Below are 12,747 nucleotides of genomic sequence, written 5' to 3'. Positions count from 1 at the left end.
TGTGTTTGGCATCACTGTCATCTTGAAAAATGAAGCCAAAGTCATTCAAAATCCTTTTCAGATGCTTTCATGTTTGATCAAATGTTAAATGTTATATACCTATGTGGTATGTGACTTTTGTTGCCATGATGCCAGGTCTCTCTTGGAAATGAGATTTTAAATCTCAATGAGATTTTTACCTGAATAAATAAAGGACTAATAAAAAATCAAATTCTGACTGTACTTTTCTGTGTTCATAATTCCATCAGTTTGGACAAAAATCTCCAACATCACTGGCTGAAATTTAGCCTCAAACTCTCCCCTACATATGAATGACAAGACCTGTTGACACTGATTTCCAGCCCAGTTCTTTTTTTTTAAAATCCTCTACTTGTTCAGCTTCCTCACATTTTTTAAGGAAATGCTGCACACCATGCTGTGATGTTACAGATTTGGGGCTAATAGCTCTTTGGGAATCAGCTTGTTGGTGCAAAAAAATATGTATTTTATGCCAGTCAAACTCTTGATTGACTCTCGAGAGCTATTGCTCAAGACAGTTTTTTAAATTACAAAAAATAAATAAATAAATAGATAAAGTGGCTTTTTGCAAGGAAAATACAAAGAAATCAAAGGCGGCTCAAGACTTTTGCCCAATACGGTAAATTGAACTTGTTAGTTTTAAGACAAAGAACCAAACTATAGTTTAAAATAAAGAATAGTCTGAAATGTGGTTATTTTTAAGGCCAATAACTAATAAATAATTGGACCTGTTTTTTTCACATATTTTATGGTGAACAGTTACACACTGAGCGAACTGTTTTACCTCAAATGGAGTTTTGCGCATCTTTACTAAATTTTCATGTTGGTGCCTAACATACAGTCAGTATACAGCACATATATACCATAGGTAACGGCCCTACAAACAAAACATACTAAATACAAATCAAATGCATCTTAAATGTGGGTTAAACTCTTGTTTTTCAGACAGAGCTAATAAACAGAAACGCAATTAAAAATATATTCCATCTTTATTAAGTGCTACATACTAGTACTTATAATATATAACAGACAGTAAATATAGGGTTTGTGACCAGGTGGGGAAAAGGAAGAAAGGTCAGGAAAACTGAGGGTGAAGTTAAATAATGCCAAGCTGCTTTTTCAACTTGTTCAGTTGCTCCAAGCTGATGTTGTTGCCGCCACACACCACAATGACCACAGGGCCCAGGTCCTGCGGCAGCTTGCGCTCATCCCTCAGCCTTTTGATAATGCCACTGTACACCGCTGCCAGAGCAGCACCACAGGCAGGCTCCACCAGGATCTTCTCATCATCTGCAGAGACAGAATATCAGGAGAGATCAGCAATCAGATCGGTCATTTCAAATCTGTTGTTCGTCTCTTCAGGTTGTACTCACCCACAAAGCGTTCAACAGCTTTCACAGCCTCCTGGTCTGTGACTACTTCTGACAGAATTGGGTGTTCTTGTGACAGTTTCATTGTCTGCGCTGAGACCTTTGCCACGCCCAGTGTGGTTGCAACACTGTAGAGTATAATACAAGGCCGCTGTTCACCACCAGTCCAAACATTTGTTGACACCCTTATTTTTTTAGTTAATTAGCTAATCAGCAGTACCTTGTAATTGCAGGTAAAGTCACATGCTCTCCAGCCTCCATGGCTGCATGGAGGCTATGTGCTCCCATGGTTTCCATGGCTACAACAGGGACGTCAGCCCAGTTGGCGCGACGCAGTCCCTCCACCACCCCGTTCAGCAGGCCCCCGCCTCCCACTGACAGCACTATCGCTCCTGGCTTCTCCTTCAGGTCGTGCTCCAGCTCCTTCACCAGAGATGTGTGGCCTTCCCTTTGTACACGAACGCAAGCTGTCAGTTTCTAGAAACTCACCACTGATTTTGCTTTAATGCACAGCAATATAGGAAATCTCTGCATGGTGCAGCCTGGTTTATGGCATATGATTATCAAATGCTAATTATATACCAAGTAACCCATAATTTCAATAATTTATGGTTAAGCTTAACACTTTGAATGTGACATCTCAAACATAAATTAGTTATCTGACAACCCCCACCCCACCCCCGAGTAGCTGTGATAACACACATCTTGCCACATCATCTCATTTACTTCTTGCAACTGCTCTGTTCATGAATGCAAAACAGGTGTCACAGTAACAGCAGGCTAATGTAAACACAGTCACAGCTCCGAGGATGCCGACTGAAGCCATCTTACCAGATGAGGGGATCATCAAAGGGAGGGATGTATATCCAGCCAGCGTTGTTTGCCACAAGCTCCTGTCCGTATGCAATGCCTTCATCTACATTCTGTGGAAAGAAAAGATATAAATGATCTGGTATATCTTTCCCCCCCCCCCCACTTCCCTTCAGCATTATCCAAGGTTGGATTTTTGCCTCTCAATGAATCAATGAAAACCATTTAATAGTCACATCTTGTGTTCTAAATGTAACCTGTGGATTAATAAAATAAAGCATTTTCATTCAGAATCTACCACCCTCGTACATTCATTTGTTCTGGGAAAAAGTAAAAAAGTGACTGAGGAACATTTAACTAACCTTGCCATGGATGATCACAGTGGCTCCCTCGTCCCTCATTTTCTCCACTGTTATGTTCGGTGTGACGTTTGGGACAATGATAGTTGCAGGAACCCCGAGCTTGCGCGCAGAATAAGCTGCTGCCATGCCGGCATTTCCTCCTATTGAAACAAACAAACAAACAAAAAATTAGACACACTGAATGCATCAATATGGTAAAGTAGAGACTGTTGTATTCTCACCTGAACAGCAGACAAATCGCTCATATCCTCGCTCTGCCAGCTACAAGGAAAGCAATAGGAAACATGTCAACACAGAATTCATGAGCCAGTAAACTGATCCCTGCCGGTTCCTTTCACTCTCGACAAGATCCTCTTTCAAATCCAGGGCAAATCAAATCATTGCCAGATAAGAATTACTCACCGTTTTGCACAGGTGACCGAGGCCCCTGATCTTAAAGGATCCTGTCGGTTGCGACGAATCCAGCTTGAGGTAAATAGAGGTCCCGGCCAGTTTGGTCAGGGCAAGGCTCTCCCTCACTGGAGTGGCCACGTGAAGATGCTGCTGGGTCTTCATTTCACTTTGGACCAAAAAGCAAGCAAATGTTTTTCAAAAAGATCAAAAATTCAAAACATCAACCTAATAAATAAATAAATAAAGAAATGTCAATTCACAATGCGGTCCTTTATACGAGAAGAACGCAGGTTTCGACTCACCTAGTTGTAGACATGTTTCCCTGAATATTACAGATCCTGTGGATCCTTATGCTTGGGTCTCTTTATCACTAAAATGTGTCAAATTTATATAGTACTTGTCTGTGTGCTTGACAAACCAAACCCGATTCTCAACCAATCGGCATTGCTCATTCAGAGCAGACTCCTCCCAGTCATGATGAGGATGAGACAACCCAAAAGTGAATGACTTTCTGCATGCAAGCACAATTTTTGTGAAATGTGCTTATTATTATGTTATTATTATAACAATCTGTGAACCAAATCATAGAAAAAACACAACCTCCTGCTTAGTACTGATATAGTTGGGAAAGAATATTAAAAACATGTCCACAAAGTAAATGTTATTAAACACAGTTCCCTGCTGCCTAGTTTCATTTTGTTCTTGTTTTATTTGAATCTACCCATGATGGATTTACTTGCTCTCTCCCATCTAAAGGGGTTGGACACAGTGCTGGCTTCCCCAGTCACCAACAAACAAAGGCGGGCACTGAGTGTGAGTCACTGTGTCACAACTGAATTTCCAAAAAACCTGTCTGAAGACATGATTACAAAACACAGTCATCATCACCCATTTTTCTTGACAGTCAGCGTTCCACTGAGACATTTTCTGAATCATTAGACATCTGCCCAATTGTTCATGGTCTCAATTCACTGTGGATCCTTTCTGTGTGGAATTTGCATGTTCTCCCCATGTCTGTGTTGATTCTCTTTGGGTTCTCCAGTATCCTCCCACCGTCCAGAGGCATGCAGTTAATGTGGGTTAGGTTAATTGGTCATTCTAAATTGCCCATAACTGTGAATGTGAGTATAAATGGCTGTCTGTCTGACTGCCTCTCAACCTATGGCAGCTAGCATAGGCTCTAATCCCCTGCGCAACACTGAATTGGATAAGTGGAAAAGGATGGAGGGATGTTTTCTTTTGCTTATTAAGCCACTTAACACTGACCTATGAATCATTCAAGCATCAAACCAGTGTTGTGTGTATACATAACAGACAGCTTAGCAAAAAAAAAATAGTTTGAATTGTATGGTTAGGCACTTTGTTACTAGCAGCTGATTTTCCCCATTTGTAAGAAAAATGCCAATGATAACACAGTTTGGCATAAAATAGCATTTTAAGGTTTAAGCTAAAAATTGGATATCTGGGCATGGCGTGCAGTGTGCACACCATGCTACTGCACGTGTATACAGTGCATATTATATATGTATTATATTTGGTTTGTAAATCGCTTTGGTATAATATTTCATAAACAGCATTTAAGCAAATTTAATTTGGAGTTTAGCTACTTGTTATGTCTCCATTACACCGCATTTACACTCTGGTCTCCTTAAGTGAGTAATAACTGAGTTCCTGGTGGTGTCGGAGAGCCCCTTTGACCGCATGTTGTCCATTCACAGCAAAATCTTCCAAATGCAAGCACCAAACTTCAAATCAACTCCAGGCCTTTGATCTGCTTAACTGATAACAACATGACAAAGGAATTGTCCATTAAATAGCCTTTTAGTCGATTGTCCAGTTACTTCTGGTCCCCTTTAAGGAGTTAATGTTAAGGAGCTAAAACTCCTAAACTCTTTATCTAATTTTACTGTAAATACTCTTAAATGACAGCTTAAAGTTTACACATTATATAACTATTACTGGAATATGTTTCAGTAAATAAGTTAAAAAAAATAAAAATAAACATGTGTCAGTGTTCAAATATATATATATATATATATATATATATATATGAAGTATAAAAGCTCAGTAAGCACTGACAGCAAACAAAGTCAGTTGGTCCCTTCCTCAATTACACACATTGCTCAAGACAGTTTTCTTTGAACAGAACTGAATCCACCTACTGAGTCAGTGAGAACCACGATATGATGCTTAGAGCTAGAACTTCTGTAAAAAAAGTGTATGGTTTTACTGGCAGTTACTTAACTGCCAGTAAAACATACAAAGCATGTTCTAAAATAGACAAACCATGCTTCACTCGTCATGATGACAACTAATTGTCAAAAGAGACTGGTAACAGGCACATTCATCAAGTCACATCACCAGCACTGGCTGGTCAAGTATGAAAATGTGAGGGTTCCTGTGACCAGTAACTTAAAGAACAATTAGTTAAAATGATAATTAGATTAAGAACAAAAAAACAAAACAAAACAAAAACACAACAACAAAACAGTCAAAGAGTATTTGTACATGAAGACATTTCTTTATTGTGACACAAATCTCAAATGCCATCTGATTCTTTACATCTGTATAATCCATTTTTAGATATGTTAAGTTTCCGATGTGCAGAGGTAAGACAGTAAAAGTTAAGTTAATGCAACCATAAATAATTGTAATAAATATCAAGTAAATGTACAGCACACATTTTATCGTAACACCTCCATGTATGGATATGTCCGTTTTATAACCTTTCCTACCCCTCCCAAGAAGGAGTAGTAGAAGAGAGCATCCCTGTTAGCAGCGGTATATCACCCTTCAAAAGGAACTGAACCAAAAACCAAAAAAATTTGCAAGCAATCAACAACCCAATTAGTCAATTATCAATTTTCGCTGTTTTTCAGTACTATCCAAGTAAAATGGCGATTTTACTCACACAAGAAAAACATGTTTCACCATGAGTAGAAGAAATTGAATCCATCTGAGTACAAGACAAAGGTGATAATATTATTGGTATTTCCAAAAAATTCATAAAAAATAACAACACAACAAACTGGATATCCAACAGACATCAGCTAGTTTGCTCATTTTAGAATCTTTTCTTGGAAGAGTAGTGCAAACCGAAAACCAAAAGTTATAAGGTGAAGTGAATTAGCAATTAATAAAAATTGCCAAATGTAACTTTATTTTATTTACATTTTTTTCATCCTATTTATTTTATTTTTATTTTTTTGAAACACAGCTAAACATTTGGTTATGGGTAATTTGACCAAAAGAAAAAGAAAAGAAAAAAGCAGAATGCTGTTCATTTCTCATTAAAGAAAACTATGAAAAGGCAGAACTCAAGTTAACCCGCTGCCCCTTCCTCGGTTTACGTGTGATGATCACGTATATTGGGAATAGGGAACCGGAACCTTTTTCACATTCAGTAGAAGTTATTACACAAACAATGCGGAAGAGCAGCAGTTCATGGGTTCCCTTCCTGTTTTCACAATGCAACATAGGTTTCACAATTTGTAATGCAACTTTATTAAAAAAAAAAACAACAACAACAAAAAAACAGAGCAGGCTTTGATTACTATCGTCCAATCTACCTGACCCATCATTCTGCCACAGCTACTCAGATATTAAAACAACAAAAACAAAACAAAAAAGGAAAAAAAAATCAAAGCGCAATTTCATAAACTAATAGATTAATATGACTTTTTACATGACTTAAATACCCTCCCTTCAGAGACTTGGATAAAATGTAATCAGTTTATATAGGCATAAGTTAGTTTGTCCATTAGGAGTTCATTTTTATTTAAAACAGGCAGTAAACTACATAATATCCTATACAGCACTTGTTCACACCTTCTGCCTGCCAGGCTCCAAGACTAGACAGCAATACAAATTTCTTTCTTTTCTTTTTTTGGGGGGGGAGGGGGGAGCCATTGTACCTTCAACTCAAAAGCCATGATCATCATCTGATTTTCACACACAGCATCACCCTCTTGAGAGAGGCTCCTACAGCAAAGGCATGTTTCTGAACATCACCCCCACAGAGGGGTGGCAGAGGGAGGCAGAGGGAGGCAGCTAGGTTAAGCGTTAGGAGAGTAAATGTTTGTTTTGTGCCATAACGGCAATGCCAAATCCAGCGAGTCAGACCGAGATTACAGTGCTAAAATGTTAAGCAATCGTGAATTCAATGAAATTCAAAGTGCTGATCTCAAAGTTAGCCCGTAACGCTGCTAAATTCACAGAATTTGACTGAACCTTGTTAACCCTTCTGTCAAAGGAAAGGGGAGGAAAAGGTGAACAAAAAGTCTCACAGTTGGTTCACTTCAGCGTCGTCCTCAAACTCCGTGTCAGTGCCAATTCAGAATATCTTCCCTGAATTCCCTTGAAATAAAAATAATAAAATAAAATACAATAACAAGAAAAAAACAAAGCAAAACAAATCAAAATAATGAAATGTACGATTTGTGTAAACTGCAATAAAAAGCAGGGATGAACAAAGCATTGCCACTGAAAATTTAATAAAATTAACTTTGTGGCTTGTCGATGCAGCAGAGCATAAGGTCTGTCTCAGAGGAAAGTCCAGGAACTTGGGGATGAAGGGAGAAAAGGGGTCACAGGTGAGGGTGAGGTTTGGGGCACATGGGGGGGAATATTGGGTTGTCAAGTCTTCTCAGCCGCTGAGTGGGTCCTCACGGTAGTGGATGGCGTAGCGCAGTTTCTCCAGCATCACGTCCAAAGAAGTATACTGGGGCAGTTTCACCATGAACATACAGGTCTCCACCCGGATGTAGCGCGAGTCTGGCTGACCTAAAGGAGAAACAGGAGTTCATAACCCAGTGCTTCTCTCCCAGTTATGCATGTTTGCCAGTTGTTAATGAACCAGAAGCCCAATGACGTGCTACGTAGCAGGTGCTATAATAAGCTGCCAGCTATGCAGGTGTCCAGTAAATGACAGCAGACTTCAAGCCTGAGATTTTAAACGTGTCTCTAATTTACAAACACAATCAACATTTTCAGAGTTTGCTCAAGTTTGCAAGAGAAGCTGATTTAACGCAAGGGCGTAGATTTGGTTTTGGCGTTGGTGGGGACAGATGATTCAACCATTGAACCCTGCCCTGTTTCTTTTTTTTTTCCCTTTTTGTCTTTGCTTCTTGATAAAAAAAGGAGAAATATACTTGCCTACATATGCTATTCTGCATGCTTTTAAACCATTTAAAATTACAATTCATAGTTTTATATGTGAATTATATAATGTTAAATTACTTAAGTATTTAAGACTTTAGTTTACTTGAGCCATATTCCATATAAATCAGGTATCATACAAAAATAAAAATAGAGTGATGACAATAAAAGAATATGACTTTAAGGACTTAACAACATAAGTTATAGTACACCAACATCTCTTATACATTAGCACTAAGGGAACACTGAATGACCTGCTGGTTTTTGTCCATAAAACTACTCATCTAAGATTACCACAACGTAAAAGATCTCTCAGCAAAATTATGCAACATTTTAGGCACTGTTGCCCCGATCAAGTCAGTGAGCTGGGATTTTTTATTCTAAACATGAACTACTGTTACAGCAACAGACATGGACTACTGGTGTCCCACACAACAACTCAATGTCCACTATGTGAAGGAGCCAAACGCATGCCTTCTCCTCTCGTTAACTGAGATAAACTGCTGGCATATTTGTTTTACATCTATACTGTCCAGTCTCTCCTGGTGGACATACAGCAGCATTGTTTAATCTCATTTGAGTCATTGTTAACCTTAGCCATGTTTTTAGTCTTCTGAGAGCACTGAAGCTTCTTTCAGCCTCAGTACATGCGTTTTATCCTCAGATTAAAATTATTACTATGTGCTTGATGTGCCTCACCTTTGGCCCTGGCTCTTCCCCTCTGACTGCACTAGGACATATTGCCACCTGATAAAATAACACATTGATTTGTGCCATATAAAAAGTGAGACATGTCAATTCAGATTCTTTGTCAAATATACACTAATGAATCAATTTACATCAGCAGCCTAACAACTGTCATGACAATACTAGTTAATCTATAGTACCAAATCATCAGTCAGTCACCTGTGACCTTGCCTCTTCACCTCTGTCCGAGCTACAACATGGCAGAGCTGCCTCTGTCACCTGATAAATAACAGTGAGACATTCCAAATACATGCAGTCACATGTGCTTCAAATACAGTAATGAACCACCAAGTCATCATCCAATTTCACCTGTGATCTTGTGTCACCATTACTCTCTGAGCTTTGTGTTGGTTCTTCTGTCACCTGACAAATAGCACATACATGACAATAAGAATAAAATGTGTAGCTGCTTCAGTGTTTCTGTCACTTTGTGCAGATCTTGACTCATCAGTAATGTTTGTAGGGTGAGTGCATTTTTAAAACAATTTGTGCAAACTGCACTACAAGGTGGAATATTTGCAAAATCATGACTACCTCATGATATTTTGTCTCAAAAATGAACCCTATGAATATGTCAGTACCATTAGGATGTAATATTTTGTCACCAACATTTTAACAGCCTCTGTAAACTAATATCCTGGCTTACTCGAGGCTGCCGTTTTCTCTGACTGTTTCAATCAAAATTAGAAATGCTACTCTGGGAGACTGAGATAACTAATAGTGCTGCCTGTTGTGCAGTTAGTTTCCAAAACACGTTATTCATGGTTACATACAATTTTAGACTGATGTGGGCCAAAGCCTAGCATAGCCTGTAACGTTATTATGACGGACACATTTTATGAGTGAACTTGACTTTAAGTGACTTACAGGTTTCTTTGAAAAATACTTTCTTATATCCAGGTTCTTCCTTTTTGCTGCCATCCTCCTCTCCTCCTTGCAGGTCCTCACAGCGCAGGCTTGCCGCTGCTAAAACTAAACAGAGCTCCCTGAAAGGCACAGCCAATCACATTGGCCATATTTGTCACATGAGGTAGGACTCCAGTAGAGAACGTAATTTAACTCTTTCTGCACTGCTGGGTGAATGAGACGTTGACAGATCATTTTTTTCTTTCTATCGGGTTTGTTTTTCTTTATTCGAAGAGATCAAATTATTGGTGGGGACAATTCAATAATCGCTGGATATTGGTGGGGACATGTCCCTTCCGTCCATGCCAAATCTACGCCCTTGATTTAACGTGACTACTTATGTCATTCAAGTCTGCTCGGGGCCTTGCTTAACCCTCAGATCTTACCTGCTGCTCCATCAGGAGGGGCGATCTTCATGGGGTATGGGGGAACATGGGCGGTGTCAGGACCCCCATCCTTGCAGGGGCACGTGAATGGGATGCGCTCCTGATTGCACGCAAACTTGATGAACTTGCAGAGCTCCTCCTGAGTGAACATCTCCAGGGCAGTCCAGAAGAACTCGATGTGCTGGTCGGTCTCCATCAGGCCCACCTGATACATTGTATGAGCCTACGAGGGAACCGAGCACATGCTGAAATTAAATACTAATCCGTGACAACACGAGGTGAGTGACATCTCTCTGTATTTCATATATCTAGCATGAATCAATAGCAGAGTAAAAAAAAAATACACCGAATAGCCCAACTTCTTTGTTGGGCTATTCGGTGTATTTTTTTTGTCATTTAAGCTTCTTTGCTTAAATGACAAGTGACACAGACATATCACTTTCACACAAATATACGTTTCACCTCAGTGTTAATTTTGATAGCAAGCTTTGATTTAGTTTTAGGCATAATGTTTTAATAATTTAGGCATCTAAATTCTTTTCATTTTAGTCGACTATCATAAGGTTCTTGTAGACTAAATTTGAGGTTGATTTATTTGACTAAAATATAAAGAGTATTTACCACTTAGAGTTGCTGACACAGTTTACAAAGTGGCGTAGTTTCATGTGTGCAAAATGTGTCCATACGTCTACTCCTTCCTGTCTTCTAAGTGTTGACATTTTGCTCGTTGTTTCACATTTTTATGAGAAACACTCATACAACACTGACAAGCGAACAACACTCACCTCGTGTTGTTCGCTTGTCAGACAAAAAAAACAAAGCCCTTGACGTGAACTATGATGACAATTATTGGTCAACAAAATTAACACTGCTTCACCTTCAGGAACTCCAAGTTGATGTAAGGCAGGCCGCAGGTGCGCAGCTCAATCTCTATAGGGCTGAGCATGGTAAGCAGCTGCAGGGGAATGATGGATCCGAGCCCTGCACGCACCGCTGTCATGCACTCCACATTCTGCAGCTCCCTCAGACGAAGGCTCCGCACCGCCCGTGCATACACATCCTTGTTCTGCCAGCTTTGCAGACAGATACACAGGACATCCAGAATGAAATCACACCCTAATGTTCTGTGGCATTTGGCTATAAAGACAACTTATGCTGAATTAAGATAACTGCCAAAGTGAACAACAACAACAACAAAAATGCGATCAGCGGGATGATTTGTACCTGACAATGAGGCTCCGCCCTCCCTGACAAAGCTCCACTTCTTCACCAGTCATAGTGACGTAGGTAAAGGTGCAGCAGGGACGGCTGGGAGAGTCTGGGCTTTCTCCTGAATGGTGCTGGGAGGAGATTTCAGCACACAGGGCCTCCAGCTCGGTCTCGTCAGTCACCTTCAGCATAGGAGGGAAAAGGTAAGTTTGAGGTCACTAGAGTCATGTTGGTAGCATCGAAAGGTGCTACGAACACTAATATACACTTACATTTTCAAATTTCTTGACATAGTTGTAGGTAAGCACATCAGCTTCTTGCAGGTCCTGCTCTGAGTCAAGAGGCTCACCAACTAGGCCCTTCCAAAACGAGCCCAGTAAGTCCAAAGGAAGTGGCACATCTGCACGTATGGCTATGCCTAGTAGTTGGCCAAAAAAGTGCAGCAACTGTTCCTCTGCATAGCTGATAGGGCAAGGAGTGAGGACATATTTCCCCTGAGAACAGCACAAATACAGATATGAATTATATTACTCCCTAACACAGCAGTTTGCATCATGTGTGATAAAAACACATTTCAGTTAGTATCTAGCACACAGTTGGATATGAATGAATTTTTGGGGAAAACAAATATAGCAAAAAAGACAAAAAAGCAGAAAACATGGTAGGTAATAGAAAATAAATATTACCTTATTACGATTGGCTGCAGCACTGGGACAGGGGAGCAGCAGGGAAAGTGCAGAACTCTGCAACTCCTTACACACCTGCCACAGGAAGTGTCTAAAAGAGCCACCTGCACACATTGATCACAGCCAGTTAGAACAGGAAGGGGGCAAATACTATTCGCAGGGCTGTACATTGATTCAAAGTGCACATACAAATAAACTTCGAAAGAATTTTAGTTCAATACAAATAGACTTGGGATCTGTGCTGCAGGCTTCTGCTTGTGATTAACTATTGCAGTATGAGAACTCCTTTTACACATGGTGCTTGTTTACCCCCTCTTAAAGCCAGTTTTGTTGTTTTATTTTGGTAGAAATGTCCTTCCTTTTTTTTTAGGTTCCTGTATTAATTTTTTTATAACAAAAAATAGTGTTTTTTTCCTATCAAAACGAAACAGAAAACCTACATTGACCTGTAACATCTTGAAAGTGGTCAATTTCTTTTAAGGCCTGACAGTGTAATTAAGTAACTGCAAATGCCACATTTACATGATCTTTGTCTCTTTATTTCTTCCTGTATTACAGAAAAACAAAATGAGCAGAGCAGAACAAATCTAAGTATATCCAGTGCTTAGTTTCTCAACCGATTAAAAGTTCATATATTTTGCCATTGATTTTGTATTTTGTTTTTAATACTGGTTAGTTAGTTGTACCAGTTATTTGGAAGTTT

General features: G+C 39.5%; 2 protein-coding genes across 5 annotated transcripts in view; both read right to left on the bottom strand.

Annotated features, from left to right (window-relative positions):
• Positions 1-988: 988 nt before the first annotated feature.
• Positions 989-4,756, bottom strand: LOC100707808 (L-serine dehydratase/L-threonine deaminase). Its single transcript, XM_003445587.5, has 8 exons — positions 3,256-4,756; positions 2,963-3,119; positions 2,782-2,821; positions 2,561-2,700; positions 2,220-2,311; positions 1,609-1,836; positions 1,392-1,516; positions 989-1,308 (listed from the first exon to the last, which is right to left on the bottom strand). Exons 1-8 carry the CDS (start codon positions 3,267-3,269, stop codon positions 1,115-1,117), a joined length of 990 nt encoding a protein of 329 aa, XP_003445635.2. The 5' UTR covers positions 3,270-4,756; the 3' UTR covers positions 989-1,114.
• A 696-nt stretch (positions 4,757-5,452) lies between these two features.
• The window catches only part of hectd4 (HECT domain E3 ubiquitin protein ligase 4), a 41,189-nt gene continuing 33,894 nt past the window's right edge, over positions 5,453-12,747 (bottom strand). For 3 of the 4 annotated variants that reach the window (XM_005473173.4, XM_005473172.4, XM_005473174.4), the window contains exons 71-76: positions 12,045-12,148; positions 11,631-11,852; positions 11,374-11,540; positions 11,027-11,222; positions 10,150-10,372; positions 7,599-7,735 (exon numbers count right to left, since the gene is read on the bottom strand). In XM_005473173.4, coding sequence (XP_005473230.1) covers positions 7,599-7,735; positions 10,150-10,372; positions 11,027-11,222; positions 11,374-11,540; positions 11,631-11,852; positions 12,045-12,148 — 1,049 coding nt within the window. Of the gene's footprint in view, positions 7,736-10,149; positions 10,373-11,026; positions 11,223-11,373; positions 11,541-11,630; positions 11,853-12,044; positions 12,149-12,747 lie in introns of all 4 variants that reach the window. The other variant, XM_005473171.4, reaches the window with a different exon arrangement.

This window comes from Oreochromis niloticus, linkage group LG12 (assembly GCF_001858045.2).
Source record: "Oreochromis niloticus isolate F11D_XX linkage group LG12, O_niloticus_UMD_NMBU, whole genome shotgun sequence".
In the NCBI taxonomy this organism is placed as follows: Eukaryota; Metazoa; Chordata; class Actinopteri; order Cichliformes; family Cichlidae; genus Oreochromis; species Oreochromis niloticus.
Note: the sequence above shows the minus strand (reverse complement) of the source record. Positions and strands in the feature narration are given on the sequence as shown.